Below are 24,413 nucleotides of genomic sequence, written 5' to 3'. Positions count from 1 at the left end.
TGTAATAGACAGCATTTCATTCTTCGTTGAATATCAACGTAGCTGACCGGCGATTATCCGCAACCTGTATGCTTCCGCTACCTTCTCCATGAATCCTGGTACCTCTCAGTCTACGCAACATCACAGCCCCTGTGGCTTTATAAAGCAGCTCGTGCGTTAATTTGCCGGCTAATCTAATCGTGCAATATCGCCATCGGATTGCAGTATAGCAGTTAACATGTCGCGATTTTCTCGATCGCGCTGTGTGGCCGTGAATACTCGGAGAAACTGCGGAGGAACATTCGAGATTTAGGGGAAGAGAATAACTATTCGGAAAACTGGTTAGCACTCGGTAAATGCAATGCCCGTATTCTTCAATTCAAAAGTGAAACAATGCGCTATGCACGAAGCTCCCAATTACAATTTGTGAAATGAATGGCGTGGAGTCAATTTTTTACTTTTCACGGTGTAGTATAGGTCAGCTCAGGACTATTTGTGTGTAACCACTGCGCTGACTGTGATCAGAACTGTTTTAAATCGGGGAATTCTTTTTAACTACACTAGTTGGTTATACATTGGTAAAGTGGGTCGCCTTGAGCTTTTTAATTACTAAAGGTACAAGGACAACACTTGCTCCCATTGGTACGCTGATAGTTTTCAGAAAAGTGGTCGAGGAAATGGCCTCGGGGAAAAAACAGCAGGTTTGGAGGCCATTTACGTCGGTTCCCCAGAAATGTGCCCTTAAAGGGGACTATATACAGGTATACTAGCGAAGGGAAAGCGCCCGCCGTTTTTCCGGGGCCATTTTCTCGATCATTTTTCTGTCAACTGCGTCAGCGCACCAACAGGAACTTGTATCGGCATTTAAAAGTTGACATTTGTGAGAATTAACGCTCTATAAGGTCTCTAGTGCGGCCATAAGGTGACCCACTCAACCACCAATTGTAATGCCACCACCTTCTTGAGGTTGTCGGAAGTCTTTAGCCTTCCCTCATTCCGCAACACTATCCTTCTTGAGTGTCTCTATGAAGAAGCATGACAGTGTCTAGATGGTCCTGAAAACACAAGTGGACGCGAAGCGGACTTTAAAAATTATCCGCAGCCGCGTCCAGGGGGTTTGTGTGCGCTTTGACGTAATAGACACTTCCGTTGTGTTTCTGTCTTCCACAAAATACTCCGTGTCTTCTCCTCATTACACAGACAAATACGAGCGCCATACCCAGCACGGTTACGATGAGTAGAGCGAGCACAGCGGCGTGAATGTTCTCTCTGTGATACTCAAGGTCTTCAACGTGGTGGCATTCGAAGAGTTCTTCGGGAGCGTCCAGCAGGGACGTCTCTTCGTACTTTGCGGGACTTGCACACCTGGGGGGAAGTAAATAGGAAGGGGTGAGTACAATAGGGAGGTTACACTAATAAATCTTTAAGAATAAATCCTTTAAGAAAAACTCTTTCAAAATATATTATAATAAACCGCGCAAAAATCCCCGCCCAAGACACAATCGCTCAAGAATCCACCATGAAAATATATCGTTACAAATAAACTGTTTCAAAATATATCCTGTAGTCCAACGACAGCGGAGTGATAGATGTGTATCTCTACGCAGAGGATAGCAGTAAGACGTAGACGTAGCCCTTGTTATAGCACTCACCCTCTACCTAGTGGTCTGTCATGGCGGGGGGTTATTCTAAGGGTAATTTGCGAGTTTATTGTTGCAGTGGTTTGATCATTTGTGCATCGCTAGAGTGAAGCCCTCCCAGCCACATAGTGCCTGTGAGGCCACCGTGGACGTTCCCGACCCCTTCAATACCTCTTTCTATTCTTGGGCTGAAAGGCCGGAAGGTTCAGACAGCAACCTCAGTTTTGGAACAGCAATTTACACGATACCGAGCAGATATAATGAGCACTCGGCAGCGTTCACGGATGGATCTGCCAGTTCTCAATGCACGACTGCTGCTTTACCGCTGTCGGACCTATATATCAACGAGAGGCGTACACTGCAGTGACTGTTTGCCACCCTTGGCTGCCGCCCCTTCAACTTGTCGAGCATCCTCGGCCCTTGGGACACCGTGGCCCACTCCAGGGCGGCCTTACGTCATGCAGTTGGCTTTTTTGAGGCGACAGGCCTAAAGGACTCATTGTGACGGTGTGACCCCAACAGCGCGCTCTCGGACATTCCCACCATCACGATCAGGATCGCCATCGCCGCTCCGATCATTCCCGTCATCTCTCATCGTCATCACTTATCAATGTCACCACTCATATTGGACCCCCTAGCTATGGGGTAGCGTTCCACTCAATCCTCCCCATTTCATCATCAGAATATATCTGTCGTTATTGCGGCTTTAACATTCCTAATGACTGAGTAACTCATAAGTACCGATTACCGCATCGCACATTCTCAACGTGTTCATGCCCATCTTACTATTCCTCAGAAATATCCCATCCACTCATCATCGTAGCTTGGTGGTATACTGCGATTCCAAAGCATGCTCTGCAATGTACTACACATATGGATCTTCGTGGATCCCTGGCTCAGGTAGCTACAACCAACCTCCAGGAAATGAGCCGTCTACGCACTGCAGTGATTACGAGGTATCCATACAGTTGATTCCGGGACACTGTGGCATCCACGGGAATGAAGAAGTCGACAGGCCGCGTATACGCGTCCCGATCAACAATAGCAATTACCCATGGTGAAGGGCACCGAAGACACGGTCAAGCAAGGACAGACAACCTGTTCTCAAAATTTACCCTCTCAATTACCTTCTCTCTTACCTATTCCCTCTGGGTCCTCCACTTGTATGTACTGTACTACCCAATAAGCTTTGTAAAGTTTAAATAAGTTCAATTCAATTCAAAAGGCACAGAAGAAAGCTAGCTACCTTGCATATATGGTAAAGCCCCTCCCATCCACAATGGTGTCGAGATGTCCCTTCAAGGAACCTCATGAGAGAAGTGGATCCTGATTTATCCAACGCCAATGCAAGTGGGCGAGTAAAAACGGGTGTTACCCTAAAGCACTAGGCCATAACTATTCTGGAGATAACCCACCTCTTTTGGATGCAAGTTTATGGAAGGGGCACTGATGCAGTGGTATTTCTTTGCCTATAGATAAGGAAGGCCTCGAAACTCTATCTTGTCCTTTGATTTCTCTGTCTCCTAAAGCATTTGTCCGTTCGAGCAGCGGAGAACAATTACATTCGCAACAGGGGTGCTGCCGGAACCTGATTTTAGGGAGTTGGCATGTTCGCGGATCCTAACATCCGTTTAGGCATCATGCTGTCTGGCCGACATACGTTCTGCCACAGGTATCGCAATACACGAACACGACGCTGGTTCGGCATGGGACAAAGCACTTGTCAAACATAACGTCTTGGTTGACGACAGAGAACATTGTCTTACCTTAGCCTGACAGTAAGCTCCTGATGCAGGTTTAGCTTCCTCATCCACGCATTAGTACATTCACACGCCCAAGGGTTACCCTGAAGATCGAGCACCTCAATCTCGTCCCAGGGCGCCGTGTTTTCGCTCAAGAACTTCATGTTGTTATCTTGGAGATGAAGCTGCCTTAAGGTCCAGTTGGTGTCTTCCGTAATCCTCCAGAATATCCCGAAGGCTTCCACGTCAACTTCCTCTAGATTGGGGTTGTTATGAAGATGCAGGGCACGAAGCTTCTCCTGCGTCACGAATGTATCAGCTTCTACACTCTCCAACTGCGGCATGTTCGTTATGTAGATTTCTTCCAGTTCTTTCAGTTTAAAGAAAGAGGCAATAGTCAACATGGACACCGGGTTGTCCGACACGTCCAATGACTTCAAGCGTTTTGCGCTACGGAGAGCAGACGGGATTTCGTCAAACTCGTTGCCGGTCATCACTAACTGCGTCAAATCTGTTAAGTGAAAGATTCCTTCCGGCAGCGCATGCGCATCAATAGACGACATATCCAAGAAGTGGAGTTTGGGCACTTTTGTAAACCACGCCTTGTCCATATATCTCAACGGGTTGTGGCCCAATCGAAGTTTTTCTAGGGAAACGAGGGGGTAAAATATTTCCGAAGGAAGGGTCCGGATTTCGTTGTGGCTGATGTTGAGGACCTTGAGGTTGGACAGAGAGCGGAAAGTGTTCATGTGTAAGGTACCCAGGGCGTTGTTGCTAAGGTCTAAGAATTCCAAGTGAGGGAAATGCTCGAAGACGTCGGGCTCAATATCTTTCAGCTTATTATGGTGCACATCCAGCTTGGTTATGTTGGATTTTTCCAGGACGGAAAGGCTGACGATAAAGTTGGATGCGAGATTCATTGTACGCGCATTCCGGGGCCACGTGCTGCCCCCTGGGACTCTGGTCAGTCCCTTCCGTTCACAGTCGACATCGGTGACAGGGACTCCGGTGCACCTGCATTCTTTGCAGAGAGCATCTACGTTGTTGCTTGTCGTAAAAGAGAAGCGGGCCAAGATGAGGAGGAGGTGTACAGTGCCGCTGTAGTCCATAGTGCTCGAAAAATCTGGATTAAATTAAATGTCAATTAGCTACCGTAATTTCGGTCCATCGGATCACGGCAACTATGGTCACATGCCACCGAGATCCCATTCTGTACTATGCCTTTCTATATCCTTCTCAGAAACAGTTCATATCAGGCCCCCTTATAGTAGCCGTATGTATTCAGCTCGATGGGTCGCGGACCGATATACTCGAGTACGACATAACATGTGTCGATATTCCAAGCAGCAGAGAACCCGGACGGGGGGGGGGGGGGGGGGGGGGGGGGCTCCCCTCCCCCGTTTCAACAAAGAACCCCTAAGTGAGTGTCTGGGCCCACCTCTGGTCCAAGACATAACCAGCGGCTCGTACCCATCGGTTACTTCGCGTACCCTAGATTAAGCTGGGACTATAGGAATTATTCAGAAACGTGACACGAATAAAGCGGTGTCTTACTTGGCATTGTACACGTTCACATTCGCACGTTCCTATCTTTATAATCGTCTAGGTGGCCCCACAATGGTCACATTCGATGCCCAACGCCAACATCCAATTGGCGCGTACTCTGTTCATCCCTACTCACGTCTTCACTCTGTTCAAAATATCTCGTCCCGAGGCACTTTCCTTACCGGATTTTCTACCCTTCTACGACTTTTACGTTAGTTGTTCCTGAAATCCCAGCTTCGATTTACAGTGAACCCTCGTTATTATGACCATGGTCGTTCCCGAAAAATTTTGGTCATAATGCGGAATTGTCATATTAACGGGGGGGATTTGTACAGGTTTCACTGCATTGTTCCCCAGGAGTATGGTCGTAAAGCGCGTATGTCACATTATCGGGGGTTCACTGTACTCAACTGCGAAACAACATGTTCCGGTAACACCGAATGGCGATATAATCAGGGAAGGGAAACGGTAATGGTAACGGGAACAGAAACGGTATACTATTTCCTTCCTCATTGTAGTCCCGTTTTGATTCATTTTCACAGTCTTTGCGGATAAGGAAGATTTGTCTGTCAACCAGTGATGGGAAGTACCTGTACCAAGTACTCGTGTACTAAAGGTAGAGCTGTCTGGTAGAGCTATAGGAAGCAGGAGAGATGCAACGGAATGATAATGAAAAGGGGACGATAAGAGAATGTGTTTTCCTTTCGTTCCCTTTTCCCTGTCTGGGATCACCATTCCGTTACTCGTACTTGTACCTTGCGCACTTTTGAACGGTGCTTTTCAATCAATTAAGTGCTCACGTATCGAACGGGTACGCAAAAAAGGGCATACATGCAGTAGATGTCTTTTGTGTTTGGTAGGGCCACTTTAGAAGAAGAAAATACAGCGTTGACGAGAGTCAGAACGGCAACTACTTGTGTACTCCTCAGCAGTTCGAAGTGAGCGATATTCGATGAGCAATTTCGATTCTGCCGCAAGGCCCTTGGAGTGCAACAATAAATAAATATATATTCAAAGTACCCGTACGCACAGATGTTATGCACTGCGATTGTCAGATATGATCTCAATGCATTGTTCCATTGTTCGCTACCTGACGTTCTAATTATGATGTGATGAATGAAAAAGGGAGAGGGTTAAAAAGCATACATTCCTGATTTGTTTCATCTTGTATGTCCCTTGGTTCAAGGGATTCCTCGAGAAACAACACATTGCGTTGGTGTCCGTTGAAATTGAAATTATTGCACTTCATAAGCACTCGTTAAAAATGTCAATGGAAAAATAATTCCTTTCTCACCACCGAGGAGTGAGACGTGCAGCGATACAAACTACGATGTACTTGGAACTTTTGAGGTAGAAGTGTGTCAACACAACACCCGACACAGTGTCAACGCGCTCTCGGACGATGTTCATATATTTGAAATTGCGATTCGAGTTTCATTGGGTAAATTTGTGTTGAATTCAGATTTCTTCTTCTGAAAATAAAATCTCCGGGAGTGCTCGCCCGTTGAATGCTTTTCATACTCCGTACCAGCTTTTATTAAATGCACATATCTAGAGTGTGCTTTCCTTATAGCCCTATAGTGCGAGAAAAAGCCTCACGTAGGATAAGTGAACCACACCTGTGTACCGCATTGCGATGACACAGAAGATGTACTTCATAAGTACAACAAAAAGATCCGCAAACGAAAGCAAAACACTCACACATTTGCGTCTTTAGTGCCGCATGCAGTTTTCTTGTTCTTTTGGGTCAAAGTATAGCAGCCGTTGCTTTGGGAACGCGCCGATAGCTGCAGGAATTATCGCTCGCTCTCACACTTGTGTACATGTGTGAAGTGACGTCACTCTTCTTATTTCATACAGCTAGGAAATATTGCGCGTCGCAGAGTGATCGCTACAGCGCAGTGAATTTCCTGATCAATCGAGAACGTCTATGGTTGGACCACTAGACGTACTGCGAAAGCACGTGCATGGGAAAAAAGTAGATGGACTGTGTGAATTTTCCGTCGTCCTATTGAAGTCAGTGAGCCGCCTGATTGGCTGTTGCTATCCAGAAGAATATTATGGAAGAGGAAAAGTAGGGGAAGAGGCAAGCAGTTCCATCACCACCACCTGGGGCGGATTTAGGGGGTCCGGATGTCCTGATCTTCGCTAAACAATTTGAGAGGAAAACTGATTTTTTTCGGGTTATAGGAAAGGAAGGTTGAACACGTGCCAGGCTCTGGAAGTGATGCATGGCCACGGGACCATCCCGTCGGAATAAGTGTCAACGCTTGTCCCAATTGCAAACATATTGAAAGAACTGCCAAAAGGCAAGCGCTGTGATTAGCAAACGTGACGGTAAAACCCAGAGTCTACGGACGACGAGATGTGACTTTTCTCGTTGTCAATATTAAAAGAGAGAGAGAGAGAAAAAAAAAGATAGGCTTTACTTGCTGACGCCGTCATGGTTGCTTTGCCTCCAAGAAAACTGCCAAGCAAAGTTGACGTAGGTTACGGTGACTTACCCGGTTGTCCTTGCACAGAGTTGGTCACAACTCATGTATCGTCTCGCAAAATATCGATATCCAGATATAACGCGTACGTGTTGCACGTGAGCTACTCAAGAATAAATGGACGACGCAGATGTTCTCCACACAACACCTGCTGTAATCTGCGCTTTTCAGCTGCACTGTCGCAGCAATGTATTACGCACGGGTTAATCTCTTCATTTCGGGATCAACTATCGCGCATGGGGCACATCCAGATCTTCACTTTCACTGTTCAGTGTGCTTTTCAGTTTTCCTTCTCCTTTCATTCATTTCATTTCGTTTGTGGGAGTAGCAGAATTCGTCAGTGACGAATTCAATATCTTCCTTTTTTTTTTTTTTTTTTTTCTATAATCAAACTCAAACTCAGATCTTCACTTTCTATTTTTTTGGGGAAAGGGACGGTTTCTTTCTCGAAGTGGGTAAGGGAGGGAGGGAAACCCCATGATCGTACCGAGAGGGGGGCAAAGCAGGGTGTGCCCCCCCCCCCCTGGACCTCCCAAGGTCACTCTATGCTCTTTAATCACAGGCCGTAATGATTATTCTCAGATGTCATAGTAGGAACTTCGGAACACCCGCATAGTCCGCAACTTACGCCTCCAGGAAAAGAGGTGGGGGTGTTTGCACGCTTTACCCTTTCTCCCTTGGAAAACATCCTGGGTACGCCCATGGGAAATCCGATGCATGTTTAAAACGGATGTTTTCTTGGTACGAAACTGATGGAAAGCCTCACCCAGTGAAGGACTCCGTTCTATCGCATTTTCCCGTACGGTACACGCGGTGCAAAATGCCGCCAAGTAGCGTTCAGCGAGTTCCTCCATGGAGATGCACGTCTGACTTCAGAGGGCTCGTACCTTCGGTAGTGCATTTGGGGGTGAAATCTTCCTCCCTACATAAAGTTTCCACATAACCAAAAATATTTTTCTATTGCCGAAACTGTTTTTTTAGTTCGAGGCTAACTAGCTGTTATGGGACTGTTCTAAAGTATTGTATAATAGACGTGGGAGTTGGCTCGTGCTAGTCTTCATACAAACGAGAGATTACTTCTTCAGCCATGTCCTCCAAAGCATAGGCAAAAGGGTGTCCAGTAGCAGCAGTCAGCCATTACCGGCAGGGGCGGATCCAGGATTTTTCTGAGAGGGGGGTCCAGCCTTGGCCAGCATGGTAGATACACAATCTAAGTCAATTATACACTATGTAGAGACAGAAATTGAGGGGAGGATGTCCTGACCCCCTCCCCCTTCTAGATGCGCCCGATTACCGGTGACGGAAGCGAAATCCAAAGGAAACAGAAAGTCGCCCGTTGTCCATGACTGGGGAATTTGGAAACGAAAACAGAAACGAAAAGACGGGTTCTTCATGAGCCAGAAGCAGAAACATTATTATTTCCGGTAACAAACCCGGATTAATGTGAAACAGAGAACAACAGTTGTGTTATGTACATAGGCTCTGCTCTCTGTTTTCTTTATTTAATTGAAGATGCTTGTGTTATGATGTATTGTTTGTATTACTTGTATCGCTTGTACTTAAATTATTTGCGTCCTCCACAGCTGAAGAAGCAGGGCTGTGACTCGTCAAGCCACATTGCGTGGCTTTTTTTCCCACTACCCTGGCCTTACTGTAGATGTAAGCGGAACAAATAAATAAATGAACGAATGAACCGCGACCTACTAGATTATAACGACCATATGATAAGCCCCGGCCCCTTCCCAGTGCCGCATTTGGAAGGTAGCGGTGGGGCTACTCATCGGCCCGGTTATTGCTCCAACTTCTATTGTACTTCAGCTTACCTCAGTATTTTTGTACAAGCGGTGGATATCCCACGAGAAATGCTTCCTTCTCTTCCAGAGACTAGACGTTCTTCGTACGTCCGCTTCCGCGCGTTCTAAATTCAAATTTCCATTTTCCAATCATAATGTAGATCTCACGGGCCGATGAGTAGCGCCCCTAGCGGATCGTGCGCGCACGCTCCTCATAGGCTCCTCATGAACTAGCAAAAGCGCTAAAAAGACACCTGAGCACCACACATACACAAAGCGTATGAAAGCGCTTTGTGTCGCTTTAGCGTCGTTTTATGCGATTAAAGTGATCCACACTGTTTTTCTTATTTACGTAAAAGGATTCAGTCATAAATCTATTGAAATTTAAAAAAAAAGCAGCATGCCAGCATTATGTTTTTGGAGGGATTTTATTCGGTGGGATATCAACAATTTGTGTGTCTGTTGACATCACGATTCCTCAAAAAGGATGTTGTTCTAATCTCGGCTAACTATGTGTGTAGGGAACCGCATTTTTGAATCAGTCCAACAATCTGACACGCACTTGCCCATTAAATTTCTGTCAATAAAGATTTAATAAGAAATACATTAATTCTGTGAAACTGCCAAAAATAAAATTTTATATGTGCCACATTTGCTAGGCAACCGTGCTCCTGGCACGTGTTTTATCGATTCTAAACCCAACATTAACCTATCGCAATACTGTCGACACGAAGAACATACGGTATTTAAGATCGAGAGCATACAGTTTTGTGAAAGCCATAAATTACAATAGCAGAGCACAAGGTTTTACGTGCCAACCAAAAATGGCGAACATTCTTCGACTTGATTTGGCTGCCAGGCAACCGCTTCCTAAAAAAAATGTGACAATCCGAAATTTCTCAAACAAACATGAAATCCGAGAGAAACCATCTTAAAGGAAAAAAAAAAAAAAAAAAAACGCAGATCCCTACACTTGGAGATGGCAGAGGACATGACCGAACATCAAAAATGCGTTCAATGTGTACAGTGCCTCAAAAATCGATCCACTTTCCAAATGAAAGTACGCATATCTCATTCCTGTCACAGTTCTTACCTGTAACCACTTTTAAAGACTCTTGCAGAATCAAAACTCGTGAGCCTGCGCACATTATTTACACAGTGTGCCTATGTACATACTCGTGCTTCATATACGGCAGGCTATTACAAAAATTGTCCCCATTTTTTCAAATGCCCTCGTGAAAGTTGGTGTTTGTGATGACAACGATCTTCCTTCGCAGATGCAAAAATTTGTGCAGACTTGCGAAGCTAGGTGGCATAGGGGTCGTCCGGTCCCATGATCAGTGAAATTGCACCAAAACACAGGAAAGCAATGCCCCCTACAAAGGTTACTGTGAAAACGAAAAGGACACAAAATGTTCACAAATATGACACAGTACGTACATATGAATGCAGGTACAAAATAAATGATTTAAGAAAGCACATTCTTATACCTACCAGTTCTTACAGACACCTTTTGGGCGACTAGCCTTCCCGCGATCACGGCGAGAGATGTACACATGGAATGGCCTAGAATGGCACCTAATGAGACGGCAACTGCACCCTGAAATTAACGCTAATTTAATTAAACATCCTCCAAGAGCGTGTTGCGCTAATAATCTGTACATTAGAGCACTGCAGGCTGGGTCCTGCGGGACAGACATTACAGTTGTCTCGACTCCAGTTCAGTTTTTGGAATTTTTCTCAGCCCTCAGGTTCGTTGTCAGTCATTTTGTTTATTTCTTCCCCACTTTAACATAAATTTCTGGTTGGGAAGAGCCTCGCAACATTGGGTCAAGTGTGTAGAGCTCTATGTTGCGCCCGGGTTGTCCAACCAAAAAATTTGCAGGCTCAGTTCAGAGATTTTGGTTCGGTTCCAGTTCAGCTCCGGAGCGAATAAATAATGGTTCGAACCAGTTTACTTGGTTTCGTAACTGTTCGGTGCACCGTAGAAAAAGTTGTGCCGCCATTCTCTGGTGATACTCTAGAGTGTACGGATCAGGATGCAAGCTTTCCAACGAACCCATTAAGTCAGCAGCAGCGTTTTGACATCAAGCATCGATTTATTAAGGTATGTACGATAAGTTGATGACAACGCAACTGCGCACGCGCCCTGTTGAACGCAAGCGGAAGAAGCAAAAAAAATGTTAGCAAAATATGGAGTGCATCGTACATTTGTAGATTACTTTTTGAAGTGCCCAGAGTGCCGTATCTGTAATGACATATGAGACAGTTTCAGCCCTCAACTAGGGTGTCCTTCACACCTTTCATATCATCGCTATTCGAGAACCTTACGAAAACAAGAAAAAGAAGAATGCTGAGCCATTTCCCAAACAGGCTCGGAACAGTACTTTTCATTAGTTCCGGATCAGGTTCAGTTCAGGTTCAGGTTCAGGTTCAGTTCCAAGATGGCAAAAAAATAGCGGTAAGGTTTTGTGGCTCAGTTCCGGTTGGACACAATGGTTGCGCCTTTACGTTCGTTCAGTATCTGCCAACCTCGTAACGCACGATTTCCATGCCCGTACAATTATCCCGTTGTTCGTGACCACCAGAAAAATAGCGAAGAATACGACGTGCCTCTTTGGCAGCAAGGGCCACCGTAGCGATCTGGGAACGGTCTCCCCACTCGGCTACAAATGTCATGGTGAATGCCTGGAACAGAATCCTCCAGAAGACTCTGTGGACGGTCACTCCGCCGGTGCCTGCTTCTGGGTCGGCTACTGTGCCCGACTGAAAAAAAAAAAAAAAAAAAATCCGGGAGGTAAGGACTCCGACATAGGGTTACGGTAAGATTGGCGCGGCATTTATTTTCCTGAAATTGCGGGGGTTGTTGGAATCTATTCCGTTTGAAAAAAAATCTGACTTTTTAACAGTTTAGCAGTTTTTTAAGTAACAGTTAGCCTTGAAAATACATGCCCCAATCTGGGCGGTTATACAGTATTACGGGAATACGCTACTGCAGAACGTTAATGCGGAAATTAGGGAAAAGGCGATTCCTGCATGGGTCATTCGCAAACAACTAAATAAAGTGAAACCTCGTTAATGCGTACCTGGCGGGGACGCGAAAAAACTATGTACTAAGCGGTAGTACGGCTTAACCAAAAACTCAAAATACAAGTCCACGTACCTGTCAAATGGAAGAAAAATGGAACATGTTCGACAAAATGAGGATAGATATCGCCGTTTATTCACTTTGCAACAGGACAGTCCGTTATTTTCGCTTCGTACCGAGGCGGCCTTGTAGCAATGATCGCGGCTTCAAATCCACCAACATTACTGGCGAGCTGTTCAAGAAGTCCCCGTTTTCTGGCAAACTGATCAATGGTATGGATGATGTCTAGTTTCTCCTTGGTGTTCAGGACACAGTGGCATGGCGCTGTCCCACAAGCCAACACAAGTGACAAAGAAGTGAGAGAAACGAAACACGAAACTATAGGAGGGGGAGGAGGTTAAGAGCCTACGTGCCCTCTCTCCACTCTGCAGGAGAATGACCTCTCCTCCTCGCAGGAGTGACGTATTGGCATCCCCCCCTCTCTGGAGGAGCCACGTGCTTCCAAATCTTTGTTTCTGGTACGGAAGGAGCTAGTTTTTTTGTTCTGCACGGTCTGTTTCAGGACGAAAAGTACGCATTAACCGATATTGAGGCTGCGAGCAGCTACGGCTTAAGCGGGTAGCAAATACATTGGTTTCAATGGGAGTCACGACGGGGATTCAGCGCAACTACTGCTTAAGCGGAATTACAGCTTAAGCGGGTACGTGTTAACGAGGTTTCACTGTAAATAAACGGTGTAATATAACTTACTACGTACATTGCAGTTTCCAGCGTTTTTGCCCTTGCATGGCAAGAGAATTGTGACAACTACTAAACCTTCCAACGGGTCAATATTTTTCAAATTTTTTTCTTTACCACAAAATGCTACACAGTGCATCCCTAGTAGTACCTCATGTACCTCTACCGCAGAGAAAAATACCGAAAATTCGGTGACAAAAAAAAAGACCTTAAAGACTAAAGGCCTACTGACCTCCATGTCTCTCTTGGATAATGACTTTTGTACTTCCTCATATTCTTCTAAGCCTTCTGTAGGTGACATGTAGTACGCTACAAAAGGACAGTACATTGTCTTAGTTTACATCAACATGAAACATTACTGCACGACGACAAATGACAATAGTGCTTCACACATCCCATGTAAGAAATGCTCTCAAAGCATACAGCAAAACCTCCTCCCATTACGGACACTGGCAAGCTTCAATCCTCTTCCTTCAATATGCTATGCCAAGTAGGTCTTCCCTATTGCCTATAAAACCTTGTTGGACGCACTCGCAAACGAGGGGGGTAACAGCTGAAGGTGAGGCTATCCACCCCTGTCTACAAATACCCTTTTATTGCTGCCTTGTGAATGAACAGGTGCTTGGTCATGACAAGAACCTTGGTCCCTTGGGTACTAGTGAGTACTGGAGAGTTTTCACTGAATGAGTAAATAGCGTTTGAGGAACAAAACGTGCATTGTTTCGCATCTGTGTTCCCCAAACTCAAGGAAATTCAAAACTTAGCGCACTTATATCATCTCGGCAAGCCTTGCGAGTCAACATGCGAGTCTCGGACGTAGTCAATACAAATCGACGATGGTCAAGGTGAGCGCAGTACAATATTTGCTAAGAGTCTGACAATTTCAGCGTCAATTGAATCCAAAAACTTTACTTTCAGCTTAAACCCAGACTACATGCATACACAAGTTTCGTACCAGTCGGGTCAAACTCGATTTTTGTCGGAAATACATTTTCAAACCCGAGTGTGTCAAAAAAGTACTGCAGCACCCTCTGCATCGTATTCCGATACGATAGATGCGCTACGCAAACTAGATGGTAGGAATGCTAAACGCTTCGTTGTTTTACTCAACTCTAACTTTACTCTGAAGACATAGTGCGGCAAGAATTCTGATCGCTATACGCGAGCAAATGACTTCGCGGCGATCGTTATATCAATATCTTATTTACCTGTACTTCAATGGGTGAGCTGACAGGAAACAGCAATGTGATCGTGATACCAGAGTTATCGTTAATAAACGGGCTCGACTGTACACCACTCCTGGTTTTTGTGTTTTAGGATATTTTATGGTAATTGCGGTCATTTCTTTTTCGCGCTGCCCTCCATGATGTGGCCAAAGGTCAATGCGACTCTATTTGAGTTTGAGGCCCCTGGCTTAGTCAAACAATCGTTTAATACTACATAAACACCGCATCAGAAACTATGAATCGAGAAAATAACACCTGTCTGAAATGCCTGTTCTGTAAAAGGAGGAAGTGGGGAGAATTTTTCTCACCTTCCCTCAACATGCGAAGCCCAAAGCAGAGGAAAAGCACGACGGCCAAATAATGCGTGTACACCACGGGAATGATACTTGTGGCAAGGCCCAGGAGTGCTGTGGAAGATGGAATAAATGGACGATATATTTATTCACGATAGCGGAACCCCGAGACGAGGGACAAGGAGGGGCACACACACGCGACATTGTGTGTGCTCGTCCCTCCTTGTCCCTTGTCTCGGCGGTTTTGCTATCGTGGATACTTATCACCAGCTTGCTTGCTACTTCGATACACTGTAGAACCCTATTATTTCACTAACCAAAATTTCGCGAATTGGGCACAGTCAATATATTTGCGACGCTATATATATTCGTGAACGCGTCCGAACACACCAGATCGCCCATTATACTCCATCCGTTGAAAATGCGGATCGTTGACTTCCATTTGTTGGAAGCATGTCAAAGCGCCGAAGAATAAGACACGGTGACAGGAAACGAGGGACAAGGACGACAATGCCTCTTCGCACCTACCCCTAGAATAATACCCCCGATCATCGGGAACTACAAATGCCATCCCGGGGCACGGAGCTCCACGTTTATCTTTTGTCGTTTTATCTGACGTTTGTCTTACATTTTATTTTACATTTTAACCACGTTTATCTTACCACGTTTATCAGTTGTCTAGCTGTATAGTTTAGTAAATATAACGTAAATAAATGACACCGGTCTAGAACCATGTTTTCCTTGTGTCTATTTCTTACCAAAAATTTTGCGCGCCCTTAAATTCGCGGATTTTGCGAAAATTAAGCGGGCGCAAAATAATAGGGTTCCACAGTATTTATATAATACTACTACAATACACAATGAGGGGAAAGTTCACTGTTGTAGGCGCCTCCATGATGGGCCACTGAGCAATCTAACGGTAGCTGAAGGTCTAAACATCATAAGGCACTACGTTGCAGCACTTGAGAGGTGACAATATGGCGAGGTCATCGCTATAGCCGCGTAACATCAAAGATTAAGACTTTGTAGGTCTGCAGAACCCCACTTGAAGGTGCCGAAGAAAACAAACCTTACCGGACAACACCGTCATGACAGCCAGTGCTGCCATAGCTCCAATAAAGACGATGAGCCGCGAGTGACGCATGGCCATGATGGCTGCAATGAAGAAGGTCTTGTCCCCCAGTTCCGATACAAGCATGAATGCGATGGCAGCAAAGAAGCCATGGTAGAAAGAGTGAGACGAGGCCGGAGCCTCTGTGGTGGATGTGCTTGCAGGTAGCGCATTCTGAAAGTATGAGGGGAAGAAAATTCATGTACCACGGAGAAACTGCGGAAAATAGTGAGGAGTGAGAGCTAGCATCCTGGGCTGACTTCAGGGGGCACAAAAACCGAGGGACAACCTCGGTCAGCAGGTGGCGGCCTCGGTGGCAGGATTTGAACCGACCACCCACACGGTTCGAGTACTCAACACGCGATCCGATGGTTTTTCGCAGGCTAGTCTATACTAGGGGAAAACACAGGCGGCAGAGCTCCCATGGATTCTATAGAGGCTTTCCATTCTCTGTGTGGGGTCAAGCTTGACACACAAGTCTGAGCATAAAAGCACATTGTGTGATGCACATCCTAGATTAGCTTCAATATCTTTATAAGGCAACGAGACAAGCACAAACTACCCCTAAAACAAATCCTCTGACTGAGGTCAGTAATAACGCAGTCATGTGGGCAGTTTTCAATGATGATTGAAAATTTTTTTTTGGGGGGGGGCACTAATTATACGCCAGAAAATATGGAAATCCGTATGATTTGGAAGGGGGTGACAGTTCGAGTGAGGCTTGGAAACGCGGCAATGTGCCCAAATTCGGGAACGTAGTCATTTATGATAACACACCAGAGGGGAGACATATACTGAACAAGTGGGTCATGGGATGGTCCTCCTTTGAGGGACGAGAGGCTAAAGTAAGATCGAATACAAAGCTCGACTGAGGAAATTAGAAGAAAGCTAGGACGGTCTTGTCGTACATATATCTCAACAATGTAGATTGGTGCATCGAGAAATATGAAGAATCTGCTTAATAACTGGTAGATTAAGAACAAGTTTGGCACTGACAACATGCAAGAGGATAGTCATAGGCAAGTCTCATACTTTTAGAGTAACCGCAGACGTGTCCGTCTGTTTTTAGGCTGGTGGCGCAAGCCACCGCCTGCTACAAAGGGAAAAGCCACAGTATCCATCCATTCATACACCTGACTTGAGTGCTTTGCAAGCGTTCCCACCCAGTACTGAGGTCTCTATTTCTCAAATATAACACTGGGTTGCCAAGCTGGGAGCCGCAGCGTACCAGTTCCTTAGCGTTGGGGGTCTCGTCAGCAGAAATCTTCGAACCCGCATGACAGACAGTTTGTTAAAGTGCTAGCTGGGCAGCGTCCAGTCCATTTTCGTGGAATAAAGATATTTAATAGTTGATATCTGGAGTGTGTGCAGAATCCATAAGAAAAAAAAGAAAGGGCGAAAAACATTATGCGTCCTCACATCGTGTGACCCAAGGTAATCTGCTTTATTAATCGTGATGTGACCAATGACTCACCAAATCAACCCAATCACTTTAATGGAAAAACTAACTGCAAAAGTACAGAGTATATTTCTGGAAGTATCTATAACTGCGTCAGTGTACCCACGGGGTACCCGTAGCTTATAAGTAAACGTACTTTTCTTATCAAGCTCCAGGGTCTCTAAGGGGTCCCTTTAACACCCTCAATACTTCTGCTGCCTACTTTAAACGACTTATGGGTGTTGGTCATGTGGTTGATTCGATAGTACCATTGGCACCAGTTTCTTTGCTTTCTTTCTTTCTTTTTTATTATAGTAGGGGATCTCCAGCCCGTTTCAATAGCTGGAATCATTTTTTTCAACATGGAAAGCAACATTAATATCTATCTTCACGCCTGTAACAGCTTGCACATGAAACAGCATTACCTGTATGCATAGCAACAATCACAGATCGACGTGTCATATTCCAAACGGCCCTCTCACCTTGTTCGCTGTTTCCAATGACGTTTTTATGTCGGTGTTGGGTATTGCTCCTTGAGATTCATCGGCGCTGGAACACTCAACTTGAACGATTAAGGCCGCTATCACGTGAATGGCAATCACTTTAAATAACCACATCGCACCAAGCGATTTGTTGCGAAGGAGAGTCGTGGTTTCTAAACACTGTCTCTATCATAAATTCACGTCACGATGCATATCATTTTGACAGTCGTATTATTTCTGCTAGTTACCAGTTTCGGTTCGGCAAGCCGGTGCCCACGTAGCTTTTTCCGAAAGTTGTAAGATAAACGCGCGTCCAGCTAGACAATTGTCTAGCCGTAACGTGAGACGTCTACTGTTTCTTCTACGACTGGTTTCTCCTAACCCAAGCACTTGGGGAATCTGAGACAAGACGCAAGACAAATAATCCCAAAGTTGTGTGCGATGACGATGATGCCATTGAAAGGAGGTGGCCGACATTTAATCATGAAGCACCGTTAGTGAGTGAACCACCAAGGTAGAACCACATCGGCATTGGGGGCGCCACTTACTTTTGTAGAAATCAAGGTAGAAATCATTGAACTGGCGTCACATCCGCGAAATACGTATGAAGTATCCCTGATGGACCCATAGGCCTGGCTGATTGCTCCCAGCGGATCAGCCGAAAGCTACACATCTGCATTCCATACACATAACGTAAAAATGATATTGCGCCACATTTGAAGCATAGTCAATGACCACAATGACCCAATTTCTTGCACTACGTCACAGTTCTAAGCTATTTGAATGCTTTGGTCACCAGGTGCATCGTTGCAGATCATGGGAGCCCGGTATACACCCAGAGCCCTCTGCGTACAGCTACAGCCTCGTAGCCTTTACCAGAGGCTCTGATGGCTCTGGCCTCCTACACGTAGAGCCACCAGAGCCACCTCTATAGCCTGCGCACAGATACAGGAGACTCATGTTGCTGGCTTTCCATCATAGGTGGGTCATATCAAGTGGGGTGCTGAGCAGGGCTCCCTCACCTACACCAACGTGTAGGTAGGTCCGTCCGTGTTTTGACAACACGTGATGCGTATACTTTCCCCAGAAATCGACTTCTGGGGGTACCGATGCCAATCTCACAATTTTCAGGGGTGCAGGAAAAAAAAAAAAAGAACAGGAAAGAAAAACAGAGGGAGTGTTGGGAGACTGTGTTCGCAGCAGAAATGCAACAAATAAGCGATTTCATAAAGCAACAAAAAATTATGAATGAAACTTTAATAGCATTTCAAAAGGTCTGGATCCGCCCCTGTTGTTGGCGTACCCAAACGGGAATATGAGGCTCCCCCACTAAACAGCGAATAACAGCTGTGGAGCATCTGTGCAACATTCCATGATTGTTTGCATTCGTTAATTCCATGATTCCACTGCGACGGCCTCGACCGAAAAAAAATGATGTCGCTTCCTGGTGTCTGTTCACGCAGTGCACCGAGGACGCGATGGCTTTGTTTGGACGACAGTGACTTTGAGAGGCGGGGATCTAGAGGGGTGTCCAGATATCTCTATCCACTCCTCATATTTGTGTTCACATAATGTTTAATTTACCATAGATAGTGTGTGTAGCACGCTAGATGCAGTAGCTGTAACTAGCATGACTGCATGACCCCCTCCCCCTCAGACAAATCCTGGATCCACACCTGGACTTTGAGGACATGTGGAGGAGGAGGTGTTTCTCGATCGGCGCTGACAGCATGACCTGGAGGGCCTAGCTAGGTTGCTTCGTCGTTGTCCATGGGCCGCCACATCACTCCCCCACCAGACGTAGAGCAATGATAATGTTGTAGACAATCATGTCTTAGCCACAGGAGGTGAGCGAGGATCACATAGGACGAGATGCGCTACCGAAGGCATACAAAACACTGCACCCGTTGACGACATATTACAACACTGCAGTGCAGGAAAGTGGAGTACCAGTGGTAAGAGTAAAGTCCCCATATAGAACCCCTCCCGAGATATTTTTCTGGCTACGTGCTTTTTATTTCTCCTGAGGGAGGCCAAGGAGGCAGAATTGGTTTAATTAACTGTGCCGATGAGAATGACTAATAAAAATAAATGGTACCGTGTCTGCGCAGTGTGGCGATATGTTGCACGTAGGTAGGACCTGGGGTTCTTTTGACGTGCACACGGTGCTAAATGCAATGTTTACCTCGGCCGAGATCGAACCCGCGACCTTGAGCTCAGCGAGACAGCACGTTACCGACTGACCTACCGAGGACGGCTGACTGTCGAGCCGAACCTTCAGCACGCTCACCGGTCACGCGATGGTGTTGCGAAGGAGATTCAACATTTGAAATTAGGTTGTATCCCAAATCGTGTATCATTAGTTCCAAAAGTAATTATCAGTCCAATTACAAATTACTGGTACGGGGAACAGCACCGCAAAGGGTACTGCACCGACGACCGTTTTATAGGCCGCGCATTCCACTCTCACGTACGGCACACCGTGTCTTACGCCTCTCGCGGAAGACGGCTCTCTCGGTACTCTCCCCGGCGGATCCTAAGCCGCAACCTTGGGTGATTCACCATGCCGTGAGTGGTCGATCTGAAGCTATAAAGGAATGACATATTTGTGGATTGAAACTTCCCTCGTGGGTGATGACGTACCCGGACATCCAAGCACCAAGCTGCTGGGTTACGAAACCGCAACCGTCAACTGGTCCACCGAGGTTGGTAGGGGGTGAGGCGAGCGAGCGAACATTGACTCCCCAGCGACTAAAGCAACACATATCACACTATATAGGTATTGCACGATTTATGAATAGGACACGAATAAATATGTTCCAGTCAGGAGCGTTCAGGGAGCGTAGGAATCTGGTCCCATGATGACTCCAGCCGCTGCGAACATCAGGAATATGACTCCGCCAAAAAGGGTAACTGCAGACAAAAGAATTCCAGGGAGCATTCATAGAGATTGTGTCATAGATGCGTCTTACCTGAACGCACAGATACTTTGTCGGCTACCATGCTGCCTCCAAACACTGCGATACAAATGCAGACAGCGTGTCCTATCACAGCGCCTAGGACAACAGCCACAGCGCCCTACAAAAAGAATGTTGCCCTAACTTATGCATACCGCGTTAGAAGATGATCACTCTCACTCGAACACCTGCTTGCACGATATACCGGGAGGGGGGGATGGGCTTCGCTTGCCATAAGTATCTCGAATAATTCGTCCATCAAGGACTTGATACTGAAAAAATGCATCAGCGGGCAAACGCAGGCATCGGTGTTGTACAGCCTGTGACAAAAGTTTACGGAACACAACGGACAACTCCGTCGTCTGCTACAAGCGCCGCCATCTTGACTCCCACATCGCATTGGGCGTTAGCGGCGTGGTTGCGTGGTCGCATAAGAAACAGGTGACCGGCTATCCTATGCATCTCTCAGTATGTTTGCCCGCGCCTGTTTGCTGCTGGGGTGACGCTTCATTGGAGAAATGCAACACAGCGGTGTTCTGTGAACTTTTGTTCCAAGTTGTAGTACAGCTTGGGCTTTGGGGCATAAGTTTACGGAACACAACACTCGCGCATTTCTTCATCTAAACGGCCTCCTGTTAGATGTCAGGAAAATCTCGAATAAGAAACAGGTGACCGGCTGTTCAGTCCATCTCCCTGTATTTGTGCCCACTCCTGTTTGCAGCTAGGGTGCCGCTCCAATAGATAAATAGACGACTTCAGAAAATCCCAACGCTCTTTGCGGACGCATTGCATCCTGGGCGATTGCTGAGCGCGGTGACGAAGAATAATCCTTCATATCTCGCTTTCCCTGACCTTGACACGTCGTGGACAATGGATCGGTAGGGAAGAGTTTAGAGGCCACCCGTTTCTTTCGTATTAGTAAACTCCCACAGTTCAAAGCGACGCTAAGCACTCTGGGATTTTCTGAACTCGTCTGTTGCGACACGCCTGTATTCGTGAACTTTTGTCCCAAGCAAGGGCGGATCCAGACCCTCGGTTTGGGGGGGGGGGGGCGGTTTCTTTGTCGGAGCGCGTAGTGGGGGAGGGGGAAATCCAATGTATAAACTGACGTTTTTGGGGGGGCGATCGCCCAACCGCCCCGCCCCCCCTTGGATCCGCCACTGGTCCCAAGCTGTACACTTGCACGTGTGTCTTGCACGAAGGTCTGTGTTGTGTCGTCGCTGTGTCGTGCGTGTGCGTGTGTGTGTGTGTGTGTGAGAGAGAGAGAGAGAGAGAGAAGCGAGTCATCGTGCGCTCCAAGCAATGTTACCTGCAGTGTGCAAAATCCAGGCAAGTGAACATGAGCAACGGGGCTTTCCGACGGCCCTATGTTACACTGGGCGTCTAAAGAATTCCCCCCCCCCCCCGACACACACACACTTCTTTTTTTTTCTCTCTTCTTCTTTTTTTTTTTTTTTTTCGTTGCCAAACCAGGTTTGCCCCTATATATTCTCGCCATTACTTTCACAGACAGCACGAAAACCTACCTCGTTGGCGGCCATTGCAATTGTGGTCACTTGGGATCTGTCCCCCCATTCACCCAGGAAGGTGAGCATGAATGTTTCCTTCAACACGGACGACGCACTCTTTGCCATCAATGGTTTCTTCCGCTGAAACACGTTCGTTCGCTATTTATTGCGACACTGTCTATATTTAGGGAGTGACTTTTTCAGGTTAAACCCGATTCCGCCCGGTTATTCCCCCCCCCCCTCCGAATTGACCTCCGATCAATTCGGGTTAAACCCTATTTCTTCCCGGATTCCAGTCATAACAAAATCCTCAAGTGACGTTTCCACTGAAGAAGAACAAAGGTTTCCATGTGTAACACATGTAAGAATGGGTCACTTACTCCCGCAGCAATACACCCATGGGTGTCAGCACTGTCTATATGCCTTCGGGGATTAGCGCTGGTAGGTCACCCACAAAAAGAAAGAATAAAAAAAAACGATAACACCCGAAGGCGCAATTATAGCCCGATTTCTAACCGAATTGCAGATTTAAAAATAGCGCCCGATTTTCATCCCCCGAATCTGAGAAAGGTATTTAACCCGAAAAAGTCACTCCCTATCTATATTGCACAAACGTTACAGTTTCATAATTGTAATTTCAGTTAATTAGATAGCCATTTAGTTCTCTGATAATTCTTAATAATTGATAATTCGTGGCTTTACGAGGCGAGACAACTGTGACCAGAGAGGACCCGACAGTGGTCAGTCTGCTGCTCTCAGACGGCGTGGCTAAGCAATTTGTATGACGCCATCAGGCGTCGAGCCTGCTATCCCGGGACCAGCAGGCGGACACGTACACTATACCAACTGATCCGACGAGGTTGGTATTAGCTTTCTCGGGTTCATAATAACATGCGGCCCAGTTTGCAAAAGTAGTATGCCAACTAAACCCTGTACCTGCGTTTCGGCGACTTGAGTTCGCCCTTTGCAGCCTTCTTTCTCCATGCTGAATCCTGAAAGAGAAAATTCACTTCTGTAGATCTCTTTTCTCTGTGAGGGACACACAGGACGAGCAACATGTCTCTGTGGTCAGACTTGAGATGTCCAGAGTGACTTTACCTTCCCCAATCATGAGCAGGCCAAAGGTGACAAGAAGGAATACAGAGAGATAGTGCGTGTACACCTTCTGTAATAAGGACACAGCCGATCCCAGGAAGACTGCACGGATAAATGCACTGTGCTCAACTGCGTTACCGATCGAATATCGTCTCACCTGAAAGGACACACATGAGTGTGTTTGCGGACAAGGCACCGCACATGACTGCAGCCCGCGAGTGTTTCATGGCCATCACGGCATGAATGAAGAACGTTTTATCTCCCATTTCAGAACACAAGATCATCACGGCGGCGGCCACCGTCCGAGATTCCATCTGCAAATTCCCTCTTGGTCGCTACCCAAATATTCCGAGACTAGTTGCGCCTTCTAGGTTTGCAACCATGAGCATTTTCTAAGAAACAAACAACAGTTCCATCTTAGGGCTTTACGTCCCGATTGTGCGAGACATTGCGGACGAACAGTGGTCTAATTCATGAGCAGACAATGGTTAACTGCGGCTTACCTTTTACACACGTCATCAGCACCAACAGTTGATTGACATCCACTTGAAAAGGTCTTCAAGTCACGTTTCTTGTCGAAGGCAAACATCGTCCGATAAGGACTTCCTTGAGATAACCTAATCGCATGTCGTACTTTCTGGGATCGAGGCGTGATATGGTCGAGTGGTCGGCGAATCTTTTGTGTGGGAATCCCCGGTTGAGCGTTTCTCTTCTGGAAGCACATCCGCCGATTAAAATGAAAAAAGAAAGAGCATGCATGCCTAATAACTAGTCGCACGTGTCAACAGTAGGAGTTTCTGCTTGCGTTTGCTCGGTTAGTCTTGGCGTCTTTGCGGTGAACAAATTCGAGTCGCTGGATCTCTGTGGTTAGCTTTATCGTGAGCGTTGCGAACACTGGAGTACGTGAAGAGAAAAAAATACCGTGACGTAATTACAAGAGTGCGCCCTCTTGAGCACGTTGCAGCCCACAGCTGCATGGTTGCACCGCGGAGTTGATTACTGAAACGCTGCTACCTTACAACTTGGCCTTATTGGGACATCTCACGCGGAGAGCTAAGTACTCTACAGAACCATTCAAGAAAGCACAATAAACTTTTTATTATTGGGTGTTTACGTCGCGAGACAACTGAGATCATGAGCGACGCCACAGCCTGTGGATTGCTTTTGCCCACCTGAGGGAAAGCAAAACACAATAGACGCAGCTGGAATGCACGCTCATACAGTGAACTATATTCAATGCGCGTGGTCACTCTTTTGAAGACAAGCACGTGATCTTCGCCAGTATG

At 46.3% G+C, this 24,413-nt stretch overlaps 3 protein-coding genes across 5 annotated transcripts; all 3 read right to left on the bottom strand.

Moving 5' to 3' along the window:
* Window positions 1-567: 567 nt before the first annotated feature.
* On the bottom strand, window positions 568-7,557 carry LOC135395066 (phospholipase A2 inhibitor-like). Of its 2 annotated transcripts, none has more exons than XM_064626264.1 (3): window positions 7,411-7,557; window positions 3,386-4,484; window positions 568-1,344 (listed from the first exon to the last, which is right to left on the bottom strand). In XM_064626264.1, the coding sequence occupies exons 2-3, from the start codon at window positions 4,468-4,470 to the stop codon at window positions 1,065-1,067; spliced, it is 1,365 nt and encodes a 454-aa protein (XP_064482334.1). In that variant the 5' UTR covers window positions 4,471-4,484; window positions 7,411-7,557; the 3' UTR covers window positions 568-1,064. The 2 variants fall into 2 exon arrangements, with proteins under 2 accessions (XP_064482334.1, XP_064482333.1); XM_064626263.1 differs by lacking the exon at window positions 7,411-7,557 and adding an exon at window positions 6,608-6,841.
* Window positions 7,558-9,600: 2,043 nt separating this feature from the next.
* On the bottom strand, window positions 9,601-18,080 carry LOC135395064 (putative divalent cation/proton antiporter TMEM165). Its single transcript, XM_064626261.1, has 7 exons — window positions 17,568-18,080; window positions 15,611-15,821; window positions 14,552-14,650; window positions 13,250-13,326; window positions 11,805-11,957; window positions 10,686-10,791; window positions 9,601-10,579 (listed from the first exon to the last, which is right to left on the bottom strand). Exons 1-7 carry the CDS (start codon window positions 17,700-17,702, stop codon window positions 10,497-10,499), a joined length of 864 nt encoding a protein of 287 aa, XP_064482331.1. The 5' UTR covers window positions 17,703-18,080; the 3' UTR covers window positions 9,601-10,496.
* Window positions 18,081-20,343: 2,263 nt separating this feature from the next.
* On the bottom strand, window positions 20,344-23,731 carry LOC135396268 (putative divalent cation/proton antiporter TMEM165). Of its 2 annotated transcripts, XM_064627290.1 has the most exons (7): window positions 23,631-23,731; window positions 23,285-23,519; window positions 23,131-23,229; window positions 22,969-23,024; window positions 22,051-22,173; window positions 20,540-20,645; window positions 20,344-20,480 (listed from the first exon to the last, which is right to left on the bottom strand). In XM_064627290.1, the coding sequence occupies exons 2-7, from the start codon at window positions 23,439-23,441 to the stop codon at window positions 20,401-20,403; spliced, it is 621 nt and encodes a 206-aa protein (XP_064483360.1). In that variant the 5' UTR covers window positions 23,442-23,519; window positions 23,631-23,731; the 3' UTR covers window positions 20,344-20,400. The 2 variants fall into 2 exon arrangements, with proteins under 2 accessions (XP_064483360.1, XP_064483359.1); XM_064627289.1 differs by lacking the exon at window positions 23,631-23,731 and having other exon boundaries at window positions 23,285-23,619.
* Window positions 23,732-24,413: the final 682 nt, after the last annotated feature.

The sequence above is a fragment of the Ornithodoros turicata genome, chromosome 5 (assembly GCF_037126465.1).
Source record: "Ornithodoros turicata isolate Travis chromosome 5, ASM3712646v1, whole genome shotgun sequence".
NCBI classification, from domain to species: domain Eukaryota; kingdom Metazoa; phylum Arthropoda; class Arachnida; order Ixodida; family Argasidae; genus Ornithodoros; species Ornithodoros turicata.
This window is presented reverse-complemented; position numbering and strand designations above follow the sequence as displayed.

What these genes read in the sequence shown, in the direction of transcription:
- LOC135395066 (XM_064626263.1), bottom strand. An exon ending in GAGCTTACTGTCAGGCTAAG is followed by an intron (nt 1,345 to 3,385) that starts GTAAGACAATGT and finishes ACTTCCCCCCAG; the next exon opens with GTGTGCAAGTCCCGCAAAGT.
- LOC135395064 (XM_064626261.1), bottom strand. Translation starts at nt 17,702, where the DNA reads ATGTGGTTATTTAAAGTGATTGCCATTCACGTGATAGCGGCCTTAATC. An exon ending in TGTCATGACGGTGTTGTCCG is followed by an intron (nt 14,651 to 15,610) that starts GTAAGGTTTGTT and finishes CATCTTCCACAG; the next exon opens with CACTCCTGGGCCTTGCCACA. An exon ending in TGGCCCTTGCTGCCAAAGAG is followed by an intron (nt 10,792 to 11,804) that starts GCACGTCGTATT and finishes CGTTAATTTCAG; the next exon opens with GGTGCAGTTGCCGTCTCATT.
- LOC135396268 (XM_064627290.1), bottom strand. Translation starts at nt 23,441, where the DNA reads ATGGAATCTCGGACGGTGGCCGCCGCCGTGATGATCTTGTGTTCTGAA. An exon ending in CCTGCTCATGATTGGGGAAG is followed by an intron (nt 23,025 to 23,130) that starts GTAAAGTCACTC and finishes TTTCTCTTTCAG; the next exon opens with GATTCAGCATGGAGAAAGAA. An exon ending in CTCAAGTCGCCGAAACGCAG is followed by an intron (nt 22,174 to 22,968) that starts GTACAGGGTTTA and finishes AACGTGTTTCAG; the next exon opens with CGGAAGAAACCATTGATGGC.